We start from the raw sequence: 23,223 nt of genomic DNA, 5'->3' as shown, positions 1-23,223 counted from the left end.
AGTTGTTATGGGCACAGCTAGGAGGTGACATAGTGTATGTATAATACCAGGCTTCTGTTGGGGATGGAACGAGGTATGCAGAAGGTTCATCTTCCTTGTGAGTTACTACTAATGGTCTATAGTTAGGGGACAACTCGCCTAATGGTGAAGGTTTGTGTCCTTTCTATGAAGGTCACTACTTGGAAGAAAAGTCCAAGTATTTTTTGTTTGTTTTTGGCTATTTCCCTGAGCACTGTAGGAGGAACAGGGGGAAAAACAATATATATTGCTTTGGAGAAGTTAGAAATGTCAAGTAGTGATCTGAACTGCACAGGTTTAGGACAAACTTAGCACTGACTAAGAAGCCATAAAACCTTCTGGAGGGAGCGGTCCGTTCACCAGGCTCACAGAGGGAAGAGTATTCAAAGCCAAGAAACAGCACAAAGGCTTGGCACACTACAAGGCAACTTGCTCACGCAAGCAACACTAGTTTTGGGAAGACATACTAAAGTTTCATCTTTCTAATAGATCAAAATTATGAGGATAGCCAAACATCCCCTTTTGGTCCTAATTTTTGTCTCTTCTGTTGTAAATGTTTCTCATTTTTACAAATTTGAGAGAGGGATGGGGAAGAGAGAGAGAAAGAGAGAGAGAGAGAAACAGAATGGCCACATCAGGGCCTCCAGCCACTGCCAAGGAACTCCAGACGCATGTGCCACCTTGTGCATCTGGCTTATCTGGGTCCTGGGGAATCAAACCCAGGTCCTTTGGCTTTGCAGGCAAGCACCTTAACTGCTAAGTCATCTCTCCAGCCCTGTTTCTTATTTATTTTGGTTTTTCGAGGTAGGGTCTCACTTTAGCTCAGGCTGACCTGGGATTCTCTATGTAGTCTCAGGGTGGCCTCGAACTCATGGTGATCTTCCTACCTCTGCCTCCCAAGTGCTGGGATTAAAGGTGTGTGCCACCACACCTGGCCCTGTTTCTTATTTGTAAAAAATATTCTTTATTTATTTACAAAGAGGACTGGGGAGAGGGAAGGGAAGCACTGGTGCCTCCTGCTGCTGCAGACAAATTGCAGATGAATGCGCCACTTTGTGCATCTGGCTTTACGTGGTGTGGTGGTTTGATTCAGGTGTCCCCATAACCTTAGGTGTTTTGGACACTAGGTCCCCAGCTAATGGCATTTGGAAATTAAAGCCTTCTGGAGGTGGTGTATTGTTGGGGGAGGGGAACTTATGAGTGTTATAGCCAGTTTCCTCTTACCAGTGTTTGGCACACTCCTGTTGCTGTTGTCCATCTGATGTTGGCCAGGAGGTGATGTCCACCCTCTGCTCATGTCATCATTTCCCCCTGCCATCATGGAGCTTCTCCTTGAGCCTGTAAGCCAAAATAAACTTTTCCCCCCACAAGCTGCTCTTGGTCAGGTGTTTTCTGCCAGCAGTGCAAACCTGACTGCAACACATGGCTACTGGGGAATTGAACCCTGGCTGTAGGGCTTTGCAAGCAAGTGCCTTTCACTGCTGATCCCTCTCTCCAGCCTTTGCTTGTGTTTATTATTAAATGTTTATTTGTTAGAGAGGGAACTGGAGAGACAGATCAAGTATGAGCATGCTGGGGCCTCCTGCTCTTACAAAGTCCAGATGCATGCAACACTTTGTGCTTTATGTGGATACTGGGAATTGAACCGGGGCTGTCAGGCTTTGCAAGCAAGTGCCTTCAACCACTGAGCCATCTCTGCAGTCCATGTTGTGCATTTGTTCTATAACCTTGGCGTAGAGAAGATGTTCTGAAATGTAACAGCAAGGCCAGCTTCTGTGTTGTTTTTTTTTTAATTTTTATTTATTTATTTGAGAGTGACAGAGAGAGAAAGAGGCAGAGAGAGAGAGAGAGAGAGAAAGAGAGAGAGAGAGAATGGGCGCGCCAGGGCCTCCAGCCACTGCAAACTGAACTCCAGATGCTTGTGCCCCTTGTGCATCTGATTAACATGGGTCCTGGGGAATCGAGCCTTGAACTGGGGTCCTTAGGCTTCACAGGCAAGCGCTTAACCGCTAAGCCATCTCTCCAGCCCGGCTTCTGTGTTTGGACAGCATGGTGTGATGTACGAGTGGCTGTGGACACCTGGGAGACAATGAACCTCGTGTCTGTTTACTCACAAGTGTGTCCCAGTGTTACAGCAACCCTGAGAAATCCTTGGAAGGTGCTGCAAGCATACCAGAAGTCAAGTTAAAAACTAAGACTCAGACTCTCTAGGGTCTCTCAAGCATCTCCTTGTTTAATCATAAAGTTGTTTTCATTTTCCATTCATCATAAATAATACACTTCATTACTTAGCCATCCTTTTGAAAAAATTTGGTATTTAGCATAAACACTGAACATTAGCCAGAGGTGTATCAGTTTCAAACAGAATAGGGAAGAAAATCCACAAAATTTTTAAACTTAGAAAGAACATGCCATCCCTCGAGAAAACCGATTTTCATATCAACCATTATTAAAAAAAAAATCCAGGTGGAAAATGAGTAAACATAAATATAATTTCATGTATTTCTTTTATAAATACATTTGGACAGAACAAATTCATCAAACATATCTTAACAATGTATAAACATAATAATAATTTTAATCCACATAATTAAATCCCAATATGCATGGTATTTTTTTTGCCTTGCATGGAAAAATATGCTATATCATTTGTGTAAAAAATGTAGCCACAAACATGTCACTGAAGCCACCAAGACTCACCCTGTAAGTTAGATTATTTGAACACAAAACACATTTTTAAAGCAAAAGATAAAACGTTAACATAGCATTTTCAGTTGAATTTTGTCCCATAATCACACCTACTATAGGTGTTAGACACAGAGGTAGATAAGTTGACGGGAAAATCAGTATTCAAAGAAAAAACAGGGGAATGATTTTTTTTTTTTTTTAATGACAGGTTAGGCAGACATTGTCCATTTACTGTAAAATTCAAAGACGCTAGCAGAGAGACACAGAAATTTTTTTATTCTTTCCTTTGAGGTAGGGTTTCACTCTAGCTCAGGCTGACCTGGAATTCACCATGTAGTCTCAGGGTGGCCTTGAACTCGCAGTGATCCTCCTACCTCTGCCTCCTGAGTGCTGAGATAAAAGGCGTGCACACCACACCACATCCAAAGTCCCATCAAAAAACCACTATTTCAGACACGGCCATCTCTGTGACAGTACGGACCACGGCTGGCTCAGCTTTTTCAAGGTCTGGCACTGGCTCTAGAACTCTTGTGACATTTATGAGGTCCGGTTGGCATCACAATGACTCTAACAAGAGATGATAACCTGGCAGTTAACAGTTACGTACATTCACGTTTGTGAGGATGGATAAACTTGGTGGGCTTTGAGGGAATGTCTTCTTCTGTTGTGGGTCCAACTCCACCACTGCCATCAAAACAGCTGCTGAGGCTGCGGGAAAGCTCTGGTAAGAGCCAGGATGCTAATTTCATCTATCAAACCAAGAAAGGAGGTGTTGTGACAGGATGATGTGCATAAGACATTGGGAAGGTATTCCCTTTATTCAATGTATTGCTTTATGCGCCATTTACGTCCAGCTTAAGATATTCCCTTGAAAGCTGATGCCCAGTACTGGACTTGATGTTTTGGTCAGTGAATGGCCTTGTGTTTTTTGTGTCCGATTTTCTTCCCACTTGGCTAGACAGTGTGAATGTGTAACATTTGCATCTGTGACCTTTGTATTTTCATTGATTTATAAGAGCAATGTGACCTTTTTTTTTTTTTTTAAGATGCCATGAGCATTTGTTTGTCAAATCTGTGAAGAAAATTCTCCTGGATAAATTGTCTGATGATTCTTAAGTGTGCTTAATGCAAGGATGTAACAGATGGCTTCTTGCCAAAGGGGGCGATTTGCAAAGTGTTTGGCACATCTGTGTAACAGGAAAAGAATTTGAGGAATGTGAATCCAGTTTCACTGCTGCTGCTCTAGGACTGACTGTTTTGGGGGTTCGCATTTGGCTGTTAGGAGGGTGTGACCAGGTAGGGAAACAGAAACGAAGGATGAAAGAGGAAAAGCATATGGAGATGTAATATAAAAATCCCCAAAACCTAATCCTGTAGTTTGCCTCAATGTACTTCACTTGTAACTCAAGCATCAGGCCCTCTCTTTGAAGCAGCGTATAGTGAATTTAACACATTACACCATCTCTTACAATTGGACTGAAAAATTTCTGGGGAGGGAAGTATCTGGGGGAATGTCTTCAAAACCACGTCAAGGAATGCTTCTGGTTCCATCTATGACCCCTGCTGAGTTGCTAAGGAAGAGGGGTGTCACAGTTATGGAAAACAAAATCACACAGCGAATCAAAATGTGTGGGTAAAACTTTGGAATTGTCACTGTTATCGGAAGGCCATTTTCCTGATGGTGTGACCTCTTTTCAAACATTGCACAAAAGGCGGCAGAGGCGAAGTGTGTTAGCTTTCTGTCCCTTATGATGACTGTCATCTGCATTAGGAAATGAATTTAAGCCCCAAGTACCGTACCACTCCGGCAGTAACGAACAGAATGTGTTTTGGGAGGAACGCTCTGGTTGAATGCATTTTAAGGCACTTAAACAGGTATATTGTATTTTTCTGTAAAAAAATAAAATATGCATCAGAGCCACATTCACAAGTACAAGTCTTCAGAATTGCTTGTGTACACAAGCCTGTACGTGTGCATGTGTATGTATCCATACATATACAGGAAGGCTGCCTCCTTCGTTACACCGTTGGCCTTGTCAGCTTGACTCCCTGGAAGAAATGAAAACACGCTGTTAGAGTTGGACAGGATCCCTGAGCAGGGTGACAACATCAATCGATCCACGATGGTTTATGTTATTAGAAGGAAGAGGAGGCCTGCTGTCTTAGTTTGGATCTGGACTGTGCTCTACATAAAGTTTCCTTTAAAAGGCGATGGAGCGGGGCTGGAGAGATGGTTTAGCGGTTCAGCACCTGCCTGTGAAGCCTAAGGACACCAGTTCAAAGCTCGATTCTCCAGGACCCACGTAAGCCAGATGCACAAGGTGGCGCCTGTATCTGCAGTTTGTTTGCAGTGGCTGGAGGCCCTGATGCACCTATTCTCTCTCTCTCTGCCTCTTTCTCTGTCTGTTACTCTCAAATAAATAAGTATAAATAAAAAAGGTGTGGTACTATTGGAAGGGGGCGGACCCCTTAAGGGGGGGACTGATGGGTGCCTTCAGAAGGCATTATGGGATCTTGGTCTCTTCCTCTTGCTTCTGCTTTCTGCTTCCCAGCTGTGAAGTGAGGGATTTTACTTCATTACACAATCTCGCCATGTTGGGCCTTCTCTATTGGCCTCCAAGCAGCAGAGCTGTCCTTGGACTGAAATTTCTGAGAAAGCGAGTCAACATAAACCTTCCCTCTCTTCCTTTTGTAGTACTGGGGATTACTCTTGCGTCTCATGCATGCTAGGCTAGTGCCCGACCATTGAGCTACAACCTGGCCCTAACTTGCCCAGGCTGGCCCTGAACTTGCCATCCTGCATTAGCCTCCTGAGTAGCCAGGATTTAAGTTCCAGCTTTTGCCATGAGACTCAGCTAATTTTCCTCATTCTTTGTCAAAATTTACATGTAAAAATTTGGAGGGGCAGGGCACATAGACACTGAGAACTCTGTTTTTATCAAAGAGGATGGGTCGTGAAAGAAAGGAAAAGACACTAAATGACTCTTTAGAGGCTCAGTGGCTGGGCTGGAACCTGACAGGGAAGGGGAATCATCAGTAGTTTTTTAGAATATTTTATTTGAGAGAGAGAGAGAGAGAGAATGGGCATGCCAGGACCTCCAGCCATTGCAAATGAACTCCAGATGCATGTACCCCCTTGTGCATCTGGCTTACGTGGGTCCTGGGGAATCGAACCAGGGTCCTTAGGCTTCACAGACACATGCCTTAACCGCTCAGCCATTTCCCCAGCCCTTATTAGTATTTTTTTAAAATCATGGAATTAGTTGCTGTTTTGGAAAGCTAAACTTCTCAGGTAGGACACCGGAGCTCCACTGTGAGTCTTAGAGTGCTATTATATTTCTGTCACTGTGGTGATAGGGAGGAGTTATGAAGGGCTAAAATAGACAGGGTTTCCCAATCTTCAGTCTAGCACCAAGCTACGTACAGGACCTTGCGCAAGCTGCTCAAACCTCTCAGCCCACTGGCTAACTTGAAAAATAGGGATTGTAAATCCTGCTACGAGTGTGGTGGTCAATGAGCTGTGACCTCGATCTCCATTTCCTGACCCAGGCAGAGAGAGGGACGGGCCCTGCACACACATACTCCAGTGGCTGGGACTGTGGCCGTACGGTCACTCAGGACACCAGGGACGTGACGCAGGGTGCTTTACCACTGGGTATCTCTTCTTCTTGCGCATTTCCTGTTAACGGTCACTGTCGCATGTACCGAGCGGGTCAGTGGTGGCGGGAGCAGGCCAGTGGGATGGAGCTGGCCCCATCAGTACTGCTCCGTTCTATGAGTCCTCAGAATCACTGGATCAACTTATTCTGGTAGATAATTTAAGAAACAAAACTCAAAAGACCTAATATGCAATAAGATTTTGGGCTAACTGTAGTGAAATTAATATGGTGTGGGATTCTTTCTTTTTAAATTCTCAAACACTGTTTGCCATACAAAGAAGTTACCATGTTCCTGGGAAAGTAACAATGAGGTTGGCATTCTAGATAAATCCAGATTCCACCACATTAGAAAGGCACAGATAAAAGACTGGTGCAGGGGCTGGAGACATGGCTTAGCGGTTAAGCGCTTGCCTGTGAAGCCTAAGGACCCCAGTTCGAGGCTCGATTCCCCAGGATCTACATTAGCCAGATGCACAAGGGGGCGCACGCATCTGGAGTTTGTTTGCAGTGGCTGGAGGCCCTGGAGCGCCCATTCTCTCTCTCTCTCTGTTGCTCTCAAATAAATAAATAAATAAAAATAAAACAAAAAAATTTAAAAAAAAGACTGGTGCACATATAGGTGGTGTGCATAAGAAAGGGCTGTTTCGATTTTCCTGTTCAAACTGTATGGACCAACCCATCACTGTTATTTTGTAATGATGCACAAGCAAAAGCGCAGTGTCCTAACTGTTCAGACACGGCGAGAGCGCTTCCGTCTAATCTGGATCCGAATACCTTCTAGAGTCTCACCTTCTGCCTCGACACCATCCAAGACTTTATCGTTGGCACCAACACACTTCCCAGAAGGATCTGAGCTGGGTGGTAGATGAGCAAGGGCACCGATATCAGCGAGAGATGCTCGTGGCCTGCAAACACTATCTTCAGCATCGGGATTCCTGTTGAACAAAGAACACAGAAAACTGAGAGACAAATTCAGGATGTCATTAAGTTAAGGACGCGCTCCAGGACGACCAGAACTTTGGATGAGGGCAGTTCTTTATCTCCCTGTGCACATTCACAGAACCTAAACAAGTCAGTCTTAAATGCAACAAATCTATCTTCCTTTCAGTCCATAAAACTTTAAGTTCTAACTAGCACAGAGAAAAGTGAAAGGTGGTCATTGTTTGAGGGTGCCATTAATGCCCCTATAAATTAGCAGCTCATTTGTCAAGGCAGGAGAAAGACTGCAACATAGTTGCTTTGAAAATGCCAGTAATTTAGTTGCAATAGAGTAGCGTAGTTGTTTTAAAAAGATTAGTAAGTAGAAAAAGCCGGGCGTGGTGGCGCACGCCTTTAACCCTAGCACTCGGGAGGCAGAGGTAGGAGGATCGCCGTGAGTTCGAGGCCACCCTGAGACTACATAGTGAATTCTAGGTCAGCCTGAGCCAGAGTGAGACCCTACCTCAAAAACCCAAAAAAAAAAAAAAAGTAAGTAGAGGTTAAAAATACATCTCCTGGGCTGGAGAGATAGTTTGGTGGTTAAGGCACTTGCCTGTGAAGACTAAGGACCCAGGTTCAATTCCCTAGTACCCATGTAAGGCAGATGCACAAGGTGGCGCATGTGTCTGGAGTTTGTTTGCAGTGACTGGAGAGCTGGTGTGCCCATTTCCACTCTATTTCTTTCTGTCTCTCAAATAAATAAACAAATGAATAAATAAATAATAAAAATAAATGTATCTCCTCTTGCTCACTGCTTTTTGTGGAAGCCAGCCTGATAGTATGCAAAAACCCCAAATCTCACTTTTAGCAGTGAAAATAGAGGAAAATAATGTATGGTATATACCCTGGTATAGCAGGAAGATATTTTAGCTAAGTGAAAATGAAAAGCTGGAGGGATACCTTACTCAGTAAGGCGCCCACCTTGCCAACCTAAGGATCTGAATCCAATACCCAAGAACCCATGTAAACAAAGCTGGGTGTGGTAACATGCTTATAATCCTAGCACTGGTGAGGCAGAGACAGGTGGATCCCTGGGATTCACTGGCCAGCTAGTATAGCTTACTTGGTGAGCTTTAGACCAATAAGAGACTCTGACTCAAAAAAAAAAGGAGGGGGGCTGGAGAGATGGCTTAGCGGTTAAGCGCTTGCCTGTGAAGCCTAAGGACCCCGGTTTGAGGCTCGGTTCCCCAGGTCCCATGTTAGCCAGATGCACAAGGGGGCGCACGCGTCTGGAGTTCGTTTGCAGTGGCTGGAAGCCCTGGCGCACCCATTCTCTCTCTCTCCCTCTATCTGTCTTTCTCTCTCTGTCTGTTGCTCTCAAATAAATAAAAAATGAACAAAAATATTAAAAAAAAAAGTGGATGGTAGACTGGAGAGATTGCTTAGTGGTTAAGGCACTTGCCTGCAAAGTCCAAGGACCCAGGTTCAATTCTCCAGTACCCACGTAAGCCAGACGTACAAGGTGGCACATGTGTCTGGAGTTCATTTTCAGTGGTTAGAGGTCCTGACATGCCCATTCTCTCTCTCAAATAAATCAATTAATTAAATAATAAAGCATTCCTTCTTTTAAAAATACTTTTTACTTATTTGACAGAGAGAAAGAGGGAGGGAGCAAGACAGAATGGGCATGCCAGGGCCTCCAGCCACTGCAAATGAACTCCAGACACATTCACCACCTTGTGCATCTGGCTAACATGGGTCCTGAGGAATCGAACCTGGGTCCTTTGGCTTTGCAGGCAAATGCCTTAACTGCTAAGCCATCCCTCCAGCCCCCCCCTTAAAGTGGATGGTGCTTAAGGAATGACACCTGAGGCTGTCCTCTGACCTCCACACAAATGTGCACACATGGCATAAAAGACTAATGAAACTGCCCTCTCTCTTTATCTCTCACATACATTAAAAATTAATTAATTAAAAATTATTATATATGGACATACTTTGTATGTAAATGAGAGAGAGAGAATTGGCACACCACTTCAAATGAACTCCAGATGCATGTGCATCTGGCTTATGTGGGTTCTGGGGAGTCAAACCTGGGTCCCTGGGCTTCACAGGTAAGCACCTTAACCACTAAGCCATCTCTCCAGCCCCATGCCACACATTTAAAGCATGCGCTCTACCTCAAACTTCGCAATCTTTCTTTTGGCCAACGGTCTCAAAACATTTGATCAGAGCTCACACAATCTTGTGAGAGGTGAACTGTAAAATTTGTGCCTTATGAAGGTCCTAATGGAACCCAAATAAACACATACTACTTTGTGGGCCTACCACTCCATTCCCAAAGGGCAGGGTGTGCCTGCTTTTAAGCAGCTGTCACAGAACGCACCCTGTGAGTTTCTATAGCAGAATTCAACATTAACAGTTCACTGTTACTACCCGTTGTTTTAATACGGGGGAGGGGGAGGGGGAGGGGGAGGGGGAGGAGGAGGAGGAGGAGGAGGAGGAGGAGCTGGCTCTAACATCCCTAAGCCAGCCCGCCACACCACCTCCTTCAGCAATTCCCAGCTCCCACGTTGCCTCCAAGCATTTGGAACACATGGGTTCATGGGGGGCCATCTGAGTCAAACCACCACAGACTTGAACATGAGTTTCAGTGAGGGTCTCTAGTGCTGGAAGTTTTCGTAGCTCTTCTCTTCAAATACCCTCCATCACAGGGACTCGGCACATTTCAGTCTTCCGGCTAGCTGTTCTTTCCAGTCCTACCAGCAGAGGTTGTGAGACTGTCCAGGGCAGGAGGGCCCTTCTCTCCTTCTGTTCTGCTTCCTGCCAGCCCTGGCACCCTCATGTGGATACTGACAGCTGGCTCCCCCATAGCTCACGATGTCCTTAAGTGCCACTAAATGCCACCAGCCACACACCCCCTTGGAGGTCTGGGGCCTGCTCCCTAATTTCTTCTCCAAGCATGTAGGTTCTCTTTTTTAAAAAAGCATTTTATTTTTCCTTATTTGAGAGAGAAATAAGCAGGGGAGAGGGCTGGAGAGATGGCGTAGCGGTTAAGCGCTTGCCTGTGAAGCCTAAGGACCCCGGTTCGAGGCTCGGTTCCCCAGGTCCCACGTTAGCCAGATGCACAAGGGGGCGCACGCGTCTGGAGTTCGTATGCAGAGGCTGGAAGCCCTGGCGCGCCCATTCTCTCTCTCTCCCTCTACCTGTCTTTCTCTCTGTGTCTGTTGCTGTCAAATAAATAAATAAATAAATAAAATTTAAAAAAAAAAGAAATAAGCAGGGGAGAGAGAGAGAGAGAGAGAGAGAGAGAGAGAGAGAGAGGGAGAGAATGAATGAATGAATATGAGAATGGGCATGCCAGGGCCTCCAGCCACTGCAAACAAACTCCAGATGCAAGCGCCCCCTTGTGCCTCTGTGCAGCTGGCTTACATGGGTCCTGGGGAATCAAACTTGGGTCCTTTGGCTTTGAAGACAAGTACCTTAACCACTAAGCCATCTCTCCAGCCCTAGGTTCTGAGAACCTCCACTTCCAGTGACTCCTTATCGTTACAGCTCCTGCGTTTCCTCGTGTTCCTTTTGATTTCTCCAACCCTACTGACGTTCTATTTGACTGACAGACCCTGCTGGCCTTTTTCTTACCACGCCTTGCATGACAGTCGTTTGTCTTGCTTGAAAAAGGAATTCATGATGACTTGCAGCTGTGCAGACATTTGCCACATTAAACAGAAATTCCTTCCCACCACTTTATGTGGCTGCAGTACTTTCTTGGTTGTTATTAGTCAAGTTTCCCATCACTAACGCCTGCAAGTGACTATGTTAGAATGAAGACTGGAAGCTAATGTATCCGAGGCACAAAAGCTTGGTATCCAGAGATAAGGCCCACGTCCCTCCAGCATGCCCTGTGTCACGGGTAATCCTTTGGTGGGGGCAGGGGCACTTTCGTGATTGTAGCTATATGCCATCTGCTTGGGGAAACCTTTATTTTCTCTTGGTCTTGATGACTACCTTTTCTTTTTTTTTTTTTAAATTAATTAATTTATTTATTTGAGAGCGACAGACACAGAGAGAAAGACAGGTAGAGGGAGAGAGAGAGAATGGGCGCGCCAGGGCTTCCAGCCTCTGCAAACGAACTCCAGACGCGTGCGCCCCCTTGTGCATCTGGCTAACGTGGGACCTGGGGAACCGAGCCTCGAACCGGGGTCCTTAGGCTTCACAGGCAAGCGCTTAACCGCTAAGCCATCTCTCCAGCCCATGACTACCTTTTCAATGAGCCCGTTTTCTCCTTTCCTTTTTCAACGCTTAAAGCTCTTCTAAACCTGCTCGACTCTGCTTTCTTCTTGCTTGCTTTTAGCATCGCCCCCCCCCAAGCACAGCAACCTACTCAGCGCATTGGCTGTGAGTTTTTATCCAACTCTGGGGTGTCTGTGGTGGTTTGAAGGTAAAATGACACCCCATAACCTCATGTGCTTGTCATCAAGCCTCATAGTTAGGGCCCGCTTGGTGGTCTGAGTGGCAGGACCTTGCCGGATGCGTGTCACCAGGGGTGGGCATTGAGCGTTACTAGTCAGGCTTCACCCGGTACTCATAGCAAGCTCGTCTCCGCTGCTGATGTGACAAGATGTGACACTTGGCTGTCTGCGCAGGCCAAGCTTTCCCTGCCATGCTGGAACTTCCTGTAAGCTGGAGATAAACCCTTTCCTTCCTCATCTGCTCTTGGGTGGGAATTCTGTCCTGGCATGGGGATGGACAGCCAAGCCTGTGCCAGGTTTCCAGGGAGAGTAGGCACCAGCAAGCAACAGAGGGAGGCTGGAGAGACCCCAAAAGCCAGCATCCTGTCCCTGCTGGTGGTGCCCGCCACCTGGCACTCAATTTAGCAAACTGAGATCTTCAGGTCAAATCAGGGCGAATCCTCTGCACCTCTTGTTCCAGTTGCCTTTCGGTACACTGCTCTCATCTTCCTTCCTTCCTCACAGTTTTAATAATTCACTCAAACACTCATCTACCTGTGTCCCTGGTACCCATGTAACTGGTTAACTACCAGGACGCAAAATGGGACACCACACTGGGTTATGGCTTGGATCTTAAATCCACATCCCCAAAGGCCAGTCTATCGAGGGCTAGGCACTACTGAGAGAGGGAGAGACCTTTAAGAGGTGGAGCCTAGTGGGAGGAAGTTAGGGTAGTGGCCTGTGCTCTTGAAGGGCCTTGGGGACCCTGGCCCTCCTTCTCTCTCTACTTTTGCTTCCTGGCCTTCTTCTCACTGAATGCTCCCACCTGCTGTTCTGGGAAGAACCAAATGTCCACACACAGAAGTCTTTGAAAGCATGAGCCAAAACAAACCTTTCTTTCTTCCAAAGCTGTCGACATCTTAATTATTATCTACTGAGACCAGAGTGAATTTTCTTTCTTTTTAAAAAAGCGTTTTAGATTTTTTTTTAAAAAAAAATATTTTTAGTTATTTATTTGCGAGACAGAGAATAAATAGGTGTGCCAGGGCCTTTAGTCACCAGAAATGAACTCCGGATGCATGTGGCACTTTGTGCATCTGGCTTTACGTGGGTAGCTGAGGAATCGAACCAGGGTCGTTAGGCTTTGCAGACAAGTGCCATAACCAGCCCCCGAGTGAGTTTCCTAAGCTTCAGATCTGATTATGTCAAGTCATGCTGGAGTGGGTCACATGAGAGGGACTTATAAATGTGGTGCACAGGAATTTGTGACCTGGCCCTGCGTCTTGCTCTTCCCCCCTCCAAATCTCACCCTTTCCCTTTGGACCTCTGCCCTCTAGTGGCCATGGGTGCCCTGGGGACCTTCCTCGTCCATATCGACCTGGGGACTCCACTCTGAATTTCCCCTAGGCCTTGGTCCCCAAGTCCCGTTTGGGGTATGCCAGCCGATATTTCTTGGCCTGCCTTGCCCCTCTGTGTCAGACTGTCTCTTCTGAGAAGCCAGCATGGCCCGTGGAGCCCTTTTACTTCAAGTCTCCCATGCCAGCCGTGAGTTCCCTCCGCTATCACCACTGGCATCCTGGCACTTCCTTCACCAATCTGTGAGCTTCTTAGCATCAGCGGCTGAGCCCTCATCTTTGTACATACAGTAGATGCTCAAAAGAATGTATGGAGGGGCTGGAGAGATGACTTAGTGGCTAAGGCAGTTGCCTGCAAAGCCAAAGGACCCAGGTTCGAATCTACAGGACCCAAGCAAGCTAGATGCACAAGGGAGTGCACGTGTATGGAGTTTGTTTGCAGTGACTGGAGGCCCTGGAGCACCCATTATCTCTCTCTCAAATAAATAAATAAATTTTAAAAAAGAGTATATGGAATGAATAGATTTGTACTTTCTCTTTCTTTCCTTCTTTTTTTTTTTTTTGGTTTTTCGAGGTAGGGTCTCATTCTAGCCCAGGCTGACCTGGAATTCACTATGCAGTCTCAGGGTGGCCTCGAACTCATGGCGATCCTCCTATCTCTGCCTCCTGAGTGCTGGGATTAAAGGCGTGCACCACCATGCCCAGCTGGATTTGTAGTTTTACCAGATTCTATCATGAAGGTACCATATAGACCATCACCCTGCTGTTACCATTCGTTAATTAGGAAAAAAAAAAAAAAGCAGTAAGTTAAAAACCCAAACAAACTTCCTTGAGTTTTCTTTTTAAAGCAAGATTTAAATATAGGATTCTTTTCATCTTGCTATCGCTGTAGTGATATAAACGAAGCGAATGAATTTTAATGTTCCCAGGTACTGGTTCCGTGTCAGCACGGTTGACGGGATGCAAGCAGACTTTATGAGATGGCAGTTGACTTTATGGAACCGAACACTGTGCACGCATTTACAATCTTACAGGGACTTTAAGCTGCCACGCTGAAAAATGTTTATAAAACATTCATCAAAAAATGCCTCTTTAATACAATGCATTGTCTGAGAGATGTGAGAAGGCGTAGATTGTAAATGGATTCTTTTTCTGTCTCAAGTCATTTCCACCGAAAGCGTTTCCCTGCTGCTGTCCAAATACGCCGTGTGGCTCGATGAAGCACGCCTTCGCAGCACGTTACTGCCCGATCCGAACACTTGGGAACTCACTAATGTACGGCATGCCATATTTCCATGTCACACATGACACATTCGTCTAAAATTATCCAACAGAGTTTGACACTGAAGCACATTCAATACGCAGAGCTTTCAACTGACATCTGCCAAGTAGGAACTTCAAGTGCGAGCTTTCTTCTTCAACAAGCAAGTTGCGGTTTGCTTTTATCATACGCCCAAGGATGGCACGGATAAAACCGGAGCGTGCAGGAGCAAGCTTTCCCCCGACTCTGTTTTAAATATGTTTATTTTATGGCCCCTTGATGGGAAAATTTCTTTTGTCTCATCGTGTTCAAGTTTCAATATTTGCTACTCTGTGTTGGATGGATTTTTCTTGATTTTTTTTTTTTTTCCTTGAGAAATAAACTTTTTCTTCCTCAATTAAACAGGTCCCTGTCTTTAATCACCATGGAAGTCTTTTCACTGCTTACAATATACTTACTTTATTTCACTGCTCAGAGCTCACCTGCGGGACTTTGTTACTGCACAATATGTGCATCATTTGTTCCTCATGCATTCATTCACTTTGAAATGATTTCTGCTGGCAGTTATGTTCTAGCTGCTGGGGATATAAGGAGGAAAACATAACCGAGGCCCTATATTCTTTTTTTTTAAAAATTATTTATTTATTTATTTGAGAGTGACAGACACAGAGAGAAAGACAGATAGAGGGAGAGAGAGAGAATGGGCGCGCCAGGGCTTCCAGCCTCTGCAAAGAACTCCAGACGCGTGCGCCCCCTTGTGCATCTGGCTAACGTGGGACCTGGGGAACCGAGCCTCGAACCGGGGTCCTTAGGCTTCACAGGCAAGCGCTTAACCGCTAAGCCATCTCTCCAGCCCCCTATATTCTTTTTTTGTTTGTTTGTTTCTTTTTTTTTTTTTTTTCCCCCGAGGTAGGGTTTCACTCTAGCTCAGGCTGACCTGAAATTCACTCTGTAGTCTCAGGGTGGCCTCGAACTCATGGCGATCCTGCTACCTCTGCCTCCTGAGTGCTGGGGTTAAAGGCATGCGCCACCATGTCCGGCCCTGTACTCTTGTATAGGGCGGGTTTCCCAACCACATCAACTTTCTACCATCTCCATACAACTCCTACGGCTACCGGCTTGCCTAGCTTCTACAACTGGAAGCTTGAGGACATCTGCGACCAATCCTAATGTCTTTTCTCCTCCAGATCGTCACTGGATTCTACAGATTCTTGCCTCATTTTCTTCCCTCTACGCCCCCCAGTCTTCACCACCACCTCCTTAATTCAGTTGACATGAAGTCAAGCCAGGATCATGCTTAGGGCCTCCTGACCTAAGCCCCTGCCTTCAGCCTCTTTCCCTCATCAATCCTTCAGACCACAGCCAGATTACTCTCCTCAAAACCCACATTAATTAAAGTCAGTACCCTGCCCAAGAGCTGCGATGACTTTCCAGGACCCATTCATCAAACCCTCCACTTCCCCAACTTTAGTAAAAGATAATTACAGCCACCGCCATTTGGAAAATACCACTGCTGGCCAAATGTTTCACCTGAACTGTCACAGTTAACCCTCACAGCAGCCTTAGGAGGTAGGTGGCCATCGTCAGGTTTAGAGAGGAGGAAACAGGGTTAGTAAGTTTAGGCAGTTAAGTAACTTTCCTGAGCCATGCAGCCTTAGTCAGCTAAGGCAGAAGTGGAACCTGGTATATCTGCTTTTAATGAGTGAGCTCTGTGGATGCTCTTATTTTTTTTTTAATTTTTTTATTTATTTATTTGAGAGCGACAGACACAGAGAGAAAGACAGATAGAGGGAGAGAGAGAGAATGGGTGTGCCAGGGCTTCCAGCCTCTGCAAACGAACTCCAGACGCGTGCGCCCCCTTGTGCATCTGGCTAACGTGGGACCTGGGGAACCGAACCCCGAACCGGGGTCCTTAGGCTTCACAGGCAAGCGCTTAACCGCTAAGCCATCTCTCCAGTCCTGTGGATGCTCTTAAATGAAACCTCAGGGACCATTTGCTGTCACTGGCCAGGCCTAGCACTTTCCTGTCCTTATAAAAGTAGAGCCGCATCTGGATCATGTCCTTTTCCTCCAAGTTCTTAGGCTCATGAGGCTCAGCAAGACTTAGTTGACATTTTCCTCTGTCTTGAAGGTGGCTTTCCTTTGGCTTGTTCTTTGGAGAAGAAACACATTCTTCCTAGTTATGTTACATAATCTAGAATTTGATTTGTGTCGCCATCATTTTCTTTGGCTTCCCCTCAAAATGGGAAAAGAGCATCTTGAACTTTTCTACAAGGGGTAAGCTTGGGGCTGGTGTACAATACATTGATCATTTCAGAGAAGATGCTAATCTTTCCTGTTTTTGAAAGAGACAGGATTTAGAACAGTAGGTATTCTACTTGACTTTAAAGGTAATGTATTCATACACAGCCCTATGGGAGAAGAATATATTTCATAGGGCAAATAGATATTAGATATGGCAGGAGGGAAATAGGACCAACCAAGCACACACGATGTGACATGAGGCTGAGCGTGGAGGAGGAGAAGTACTTTATTGAAACTACTTTGTGAGTCCATTATTACAGTGACTTACCCACTTCGCTAGGAGAGGGTATATGCTCCGGTCTCCTGGGTCATTTTCTATCCTTCAAAGACTCTTTTGCCTGAACTCATGTGACCCATTTTCCACTTAAATGCTGTCTCAGAGTTTCACCGAGATTTGAAGGGAGCTGCTGACAAAATCTGGAATCTACTTGCTTCTCTATTCAGTTGTCACGGTGACTTCCCACTTTTGTTTAGCTTCTTAGAAACAACCATAAGTTTACTGTCCAAAGGGCTACCCATTGCTTCTTGAATTCCATCTCTTCCTCCTTTGTTTATCTCTCAGAAAAGTTCCTGCTTGCCTTTAAAAGTCATCCAGGTAGAAGGTCTCTTCAATCCTAACAGGCCAGTAAAGCAGTCCCTGTTGGGAGAGCAGAGCTCTTCTCTGTAGACATCCCTAAATCTCTGTGTCCCAAGACCATGCCCACGAACACCCATTTACCACCTGCACACGTCTTCTTAGAAACAGAAGAGTCCTAGCAAGTCAAACTCACTGGCACGGATTGATCTTGTTGACTGACAAAGGCCAAAGTTTCCAGAGCGGGAGACGGTGCTGTGACAAGGCATTAGCCACCATCTTGGAAGTGGTCAGAGCAGGCTCAGGATTACTCCAAAGCTAGTAAGTTTTCAGTAACAGCAACTATTCTTTCATGAGGGGTCTTGTCACATGTTACAGTAGTGGCTGCCATCAGCTGTGCATCACATGGAGAAGCCTGGGACTGGGGTCATTCCTGGATTGCAATCCCATGTTGACAAATACTTGTGTCACCTTGGTTGGGCAAGCTATTTAAACTCAATTTTTAAAAAGATTTTATTTTTATTTATTTGAGATAGAAAGAGAGAGAGAGAGAGAGAGAGAGAGAGAGAGAGAGAGAGAGACAGGCACGCCAGGGCCTCTAGCCACTGCAAACGAACTCCAGACGCATGCGCCACCTTGTGCATCTGGCTTACTTGGGACCTGGAGAATCGAACCAGGGTCCTTAGGCTTCACAGGCATGTATGTGCCTTAACCGCTCAGCCATCTCTCCAGCCTTAAACTCAGTTTTTAACTTCTGTACAATGAATCCCATTTCTAATTTTTTTGGAAGATACAGAGTAAGCAAGATTGTCTTGTATACAGTTAGCTTTTATCTGTTATGTGCTAGAGACTGTTCTCGGTGCAGGGAGTACATGGCATGGACAAAGGCCGCATCCCATGGAGCTGGCACTCTACATGTTAGGTAAAGAATACCCAAGGTGGGCTGGAGAGATGGCTTAGAGATTAAGGCACTTGCCTGCGAAGCCAAAGGACTCAGGTTCGATTCCCCAGGATCCATGTAAGCCAGATGTCCAAGGGGGGTGCACGTGTCCAGAGTTCGTTTACAGTGGCTGGAGGCCCTGGAGTGCCCACCGGCCTATTTCTCTCTCAAACATATATATAAAAAACCTCACAGGGCGCCATGTCACAGCTAGGCGGACAAGTTCCACCCAGTAACAAAACTACTGCACGGGGCAGAGGGGAGATAGAGCATGGCTGGCTGACTGGCTGAGGGCAAGGCTGTGGGCAAGCAGCTTCGCTGTTTTCATGTCTCCTTCCCCTCTGGACAGTGTGGAAAGACAGACCACCGACTCCAGGTTGGTGGGAAGAGCTTGGCAGCCCATCCAGGAGAGGCAGGCACAGTAGGTGGCATTTTCAACACAGTGGTGTTTAGCTTGCATGGCCACAGCATTTCAGCTTGGGTCAAGAGCCTGGCTATGCTAGGACTTCTCCTAAACCATTCTGGAACTTTCCAAAGCCTAGCGAGTCAAACTTTTTTGCAGTTGTTCCCCTAGGAAGGGGGACAGGAAGACACAGATTTGTAGTGCCCTTCAGCTCCACGATATGTCATCTGCTCAAATTCTCCAAGGCGTCCTGATACAGGCCGAGCTGTCTAACCCTTGCCATGTTTTTGCTCTGCGTTTGCTCCCTGGACTTCTTGGCCTCCCACCACAATGGAAATCTCCTGTCCTGCTATGGGTTTGGCCGCCACTGTCGGAGCCTGTGTTGTGGCTCTCCGAGACACACGAGACACCAAAACAGCATCTGAACTGAGGTGCAGCTCCTGGTGGCTGCATGGGAACTGGAGCTCCTAGTGGTTTGCAGGGCCCCGGGACTCTGCGTTCGCGTAGCCCACAAAGATTCACCGTCTCTAAGGGGCTGGACACTACGTGGCTGGCAGTAGCTCTGTACAGATTGGAAAGCCCCTCTGCCAGGCTTCCAGCACGGGGAGAGGACAGCCGTGTGCAGGCCTAATGGATATGCACAAAGGGAAGGATGCTTTCCAAGCTGAGGCCTGAGACATTCCTACGGTCGTCTCCTGGTGGCATCTCAGAAAGGGACAATGTTCAGCCAAACACACTGTGCGCGCTGGGTCCCCAGACTCTCTTCTATCCCCCAAGGGCCCTTCTGCTTCTTCCAGGCGCCTGCGCATCACGCTCCCGCCTGAAAGTCTTTCAAAGCCTAAAATTCTATTTCTGATATCGGTAGGCACTGTTGAGCTCCACTCTGTAAAACTTTTCTGTGACATTTAACTTTCCTTTATATTTTCCAAAGCCACAATTCCAGAAGATTCCTTTATCTAAAAAGAAGAAACAGGCCTGGAAAAGGAGGAAGACTGGCAAGAGAGGGTTATAAACTAGATGGCTAAGGCCACCCCAAAGAGAAAGAAAGTATTTCCAGTAACCAAAACGATTAGTACTCGGCTGGAGAGATGGCTTAATGGTTGAGGCACTTGCCTGAGAAGCCTAAGGACCCAGGTTCGACTCTCCAGGGCCCACATAAGCCAGATGCACAAGGTGGCACATGCATCTGGGGTTTATTTGCAGTGGCTAGAGGGTGTGGCGTGTCCATCTTCTCTCTCTCAGCCTCTTTATTTCTCTCACTCAAATAAGTAGATAAGTAAAATATATTAAAAAAAAACCCTTTAGTACAAAGCATGATATTTGTATTGTGGCTTCTTGGCAATGACACGTTACGTAGGACTGGACTTGAGAAACCCCACGAGGAGCTCCTGGTCACTGCTGGACCTCACTGCTGCTTTTTAGGGACTGTAGTGGAACACTGTTCTGATGCCTACACATATCAACTCATCCAAATGGGCATAACTGACCATCATTCTCATCTTTCAGATAAAGAAACTGAGGCAGGAGGTCTATCAAAAGCTGCCCCAAACCCCACAGAGAAAAGATACAGGCAGAACTGAAGACAGCCTGCCCCACAATCTGTGCATCGACAATTATAGTAGCAGTTTGTTGGAAGCTTCGACATAATATTAACACAAATTAATGGAGTGCAGAAACCCAAGGAAAACAATATTTATATACGAAGGGCCTGAAAGGAAGAGACGCACCCCTTTGAACCAAGGTGTTTAAGACTGGCAGGCTTTTACTAACATTGAATTAAGGTAGCTTGATGGCCATTTTCAGCCCTTCAGAAGCTAAAGGTAGTCTTCGGGCCTCCAATTACCTGGCCTGTCATCCTATCATTTTGCTGAGAGTTTTGTGTAAATAAAGATGCGAGAAGACCAGAATGAGCAGCTGTTGGTATTTCTGTTTTGAAACAGGTACACTCTGATTGGAAAAGATGTTTAATGACTGGCCCGAGCCAGCTCAGCAGATGCTGACTATGAAACATTTAACTCTACGAAGGAAGGTTGCTGCCTCGAAAGATCAGATAACACCTTCACCTGTCTGCCAGCAATGTAGGAGTAATTAGCAAGCAGGGAATTCGGGAGTGAATTAAAAGAACTGAGCGGCAATGCCTTCCTTCAAATATTGGCATGAACTTCTGGGAAGGAGCCTCTATGTTTATGGGGACCAGTAGGGAGATTATTTTTTTATTTTACTAGACTGTGGTGAGTGAAGAACTATTTGTCTTCCAAAGAAACAATGATGTTCACACATACAGGTTGTGAAAAAAAAATAGAATTTCGGGCTGGGGAGATGGCTTAGAGGTTAAGGCGCATGCCTGTGAAGCCTAAGGATCTAGGTTCGATTCTCCAGGTCCCACGTAAGCCAGATGTACATGGTGGCACATGCGTCTGGAGTTCATTTGCAGTGACTAGACGTCCTGTCCTGGCGTGCCCATTCTCACTCTCTCTTTCTCCCTCTGTCTGTAATAAATTCATAAGAATAGAATCTTAAAAAATTTTTCATATGATAAAAATAAAACTAGGTCATAAGACCATATTTAACTCAGAACAGTTCCCCCACCTGCAATCTGAGTAGTTTTGGGAAGTGCTGTTTTATTCTATAGAATTTTTTTAGACATGTTTTAATATAACCAAAGAAAAGTGGTTAAAGGTGCTGTCTTGCCAAGCCTGACAGCCTGGGTTTGATTCCCCAGCACCCCCATAAAGCCAGATGCAAAAAGTGGCACATGCATCTGAGGAGTTTGACTGCAGTGGCTGGAGGTCCATTCTCTTTCTCATTTTCCTGCCCTCCCTCCCTCCCTCCCTCCCTCCCTCCCTCCCTCTCCTCTCTCCTTGCAAGTAAGTAAATCAAATCTGAGGCAAAGAGACTGACAGTGTGACGAACATTCATTGATTTCGTCTCCTCCTCTGTTGCCTAAAGTTAGCTTTTCCTAAAATCTTGAATTGATAAGGCAATGGGAACGTCAAGAAGGGTTTCAAATCTTGGTTAATTGGTAAGTATAAGTAAGTTCAGACCCAACTTCAAATTAACTATTCCAAACATACATTTTGTTTTATTTCCATGGCCTTGAGTTGGTCTCTGGAAGTGCTTTGTTTTCTTCTTGATGTGGCCACTGTGTTTACGATGAACAAAAATCTCAGGAGAGATGCCTTCTGATGTACAAGAACAAGGCAGTGTTGATGTGGGGAGCTGAAAATCAGTTTAATCATCTTTAAATAAAACACTGACTCCAGTTTCCGTGTCTTAACCTAATCTCCATCTTTTCTCAGTCTCTGGCATAAAACTTGGGGAGGAAGAACGTAAGAAGCTGCTGGAAGCCAATTCTGGAAACAGGGACGTTGAATACTTACAAAGCATACCTAGTCATGGCACAGATAAGTGTGGTTTTCACAAACCCGTGCAAACAATTTTGTTAACAAACGAGTGGGCAGGCTCCTGCCTTGGAGCACAGATGCTAAAGCACATTTAAGGAGTGTGAGGAGTGGGGGTGGGGGGGCTTCCTGGCCTCCAGGGAGCAGTGGAACTGCTGGAGAGCATTTGCAAAAGAGGGTGCTTTGTCTCTTCTGACAGAGAAAGCTCCTGGGGGTGAAAGTTCTCTCAGGCCTGCTCCTGGATGGCTCTCAGCTCTCAGGCACGTCTGAAGTGAGCTCAGTTAAAGAGCCAGGCTGCCGGATCACTACATACTCACAGGGTGACTGGATGCTCTCATAGTTTGGACCATGATGTCTGTGCACGTTACCGAGACAGATAATAAGGTGTGTGAAGTGCCTGGTACAATGCCCAGCTTGTAGCGGGCACCAAATAAATGCCAGGCCCCTGAGTTAAAACTTTAGAAGCTCTTCACATCTACTTCCTAACGCAGTGTTCAATTCAACAGTGAGAGAGGAGGAAAAACGAGGCTTGCAAGTTGAGATGCAGATATTCCTAGTTGACTTAGATTTTCCTATCATTTCATTATCAACATTAACTCCATAGCTTCTCTGTCGTGGGGAAATCTCAGGTTCTCAGTCCTTGGAGCTCTTTCTCCTGTAGCTGTCTATTCTGGGCCATTGCATCCTGTCCAACAGCTTGAGGTATTACCTCCATGCCCAAAACCCCAATGTGGACAGTTCCAGACTCCACAGAGGTAGACAAGAACCACAACAACCTTAGTTTTTAGTTTTTTTTTTTTTTCCTCAAGGTAGGGTCTCACTCTAGCTCAGGTTGACCCAGAATTCACTATGTAGTCTCAGGGTGGCCTCAAACTCACGGTGATCCTTCCAATTCTGCCTCCCAAGTGTTGGGATTAAAGGCGTGTGCCACCACGCCTGGCAAGAACCACAACCTTGGCGTGTTCACAGATGATCCCTGGTTCTGCTCCCGCCTCCTTTCTCCTCCTGTGAGACCTGCACTGTGGATTCTTCCCTCATCCAGTAAATGGCAACTCCATCCTTGCAGCCCTCAGGCCTGACTTGCAATGGTCAACCCTGCCTTGTATATATATCTAACTGCTCAGCATTTCCCATTAGTTCTGTGTTCAAAAGACACCTGGAATCTAAGCATCCTACCTCCATTGCTACTGCTCTTTTCCCGATTAAGGACTCCTCACTCATCTTCCTAGGTCTCCTTGAAGCAACTCCTGC

At 45.9% G+C, this 23,223-nt stretch overlaps 1 protein-coding gene across 3 annotated transcripts in view; it reads right to left on the bottom strand.

Annotated features, from left to right (window-relative positions):
• Positions 1-2,231: 2,231 nt before the first annotated feature.
• Slc10a7 (solute carrier family 10 member 7) overlaps positions 2,232-23,223 on the bottom strand; it is a 278,502-nt gene continuing 257,510 nt past the window's right edge. For all 3 annotated transcript variants that reach the window (XM_045130907.1, XM_045130908.1, XM_045130909.1), the window contains 2 exons: positions 7,155-7,300; positions 2,232-4,755 (listed from right to left, as the gene is read on the bottom strand). In XM_045130907.1, the coding sequence (XP_044986842.1) occupies positions 4,726-4,755; positions 7,155-7,300 (176 nt within the window). In that variant the 3' untranslated portion in view covers positions 2,232-4,725. The remainder of the gene's footprint in view (positions 4,756-7,154; positions 7,301-23,223) is intronic.

This window comes from Jaculus jaculus, chromosome 12 (assembly GCF_020740685.1).
Source record: "Jaculus jaculus isolate mJacJac1 chromosome 12, mJacJac1.mat.Y.cur, whole genome shotgun sequence".
Classification (NCBI taxonomy): domain Eukaryota; kingdom Metazoa; phylum Chordata; class Mammalia; order Rodentia; family Dipodidae; genus Jaculus; species Jaculus jaculus.
Note: the sequence above shows the minus strand (reverse complement) of the source record. Positions and strands in the feature narration are given on the sequence as shown.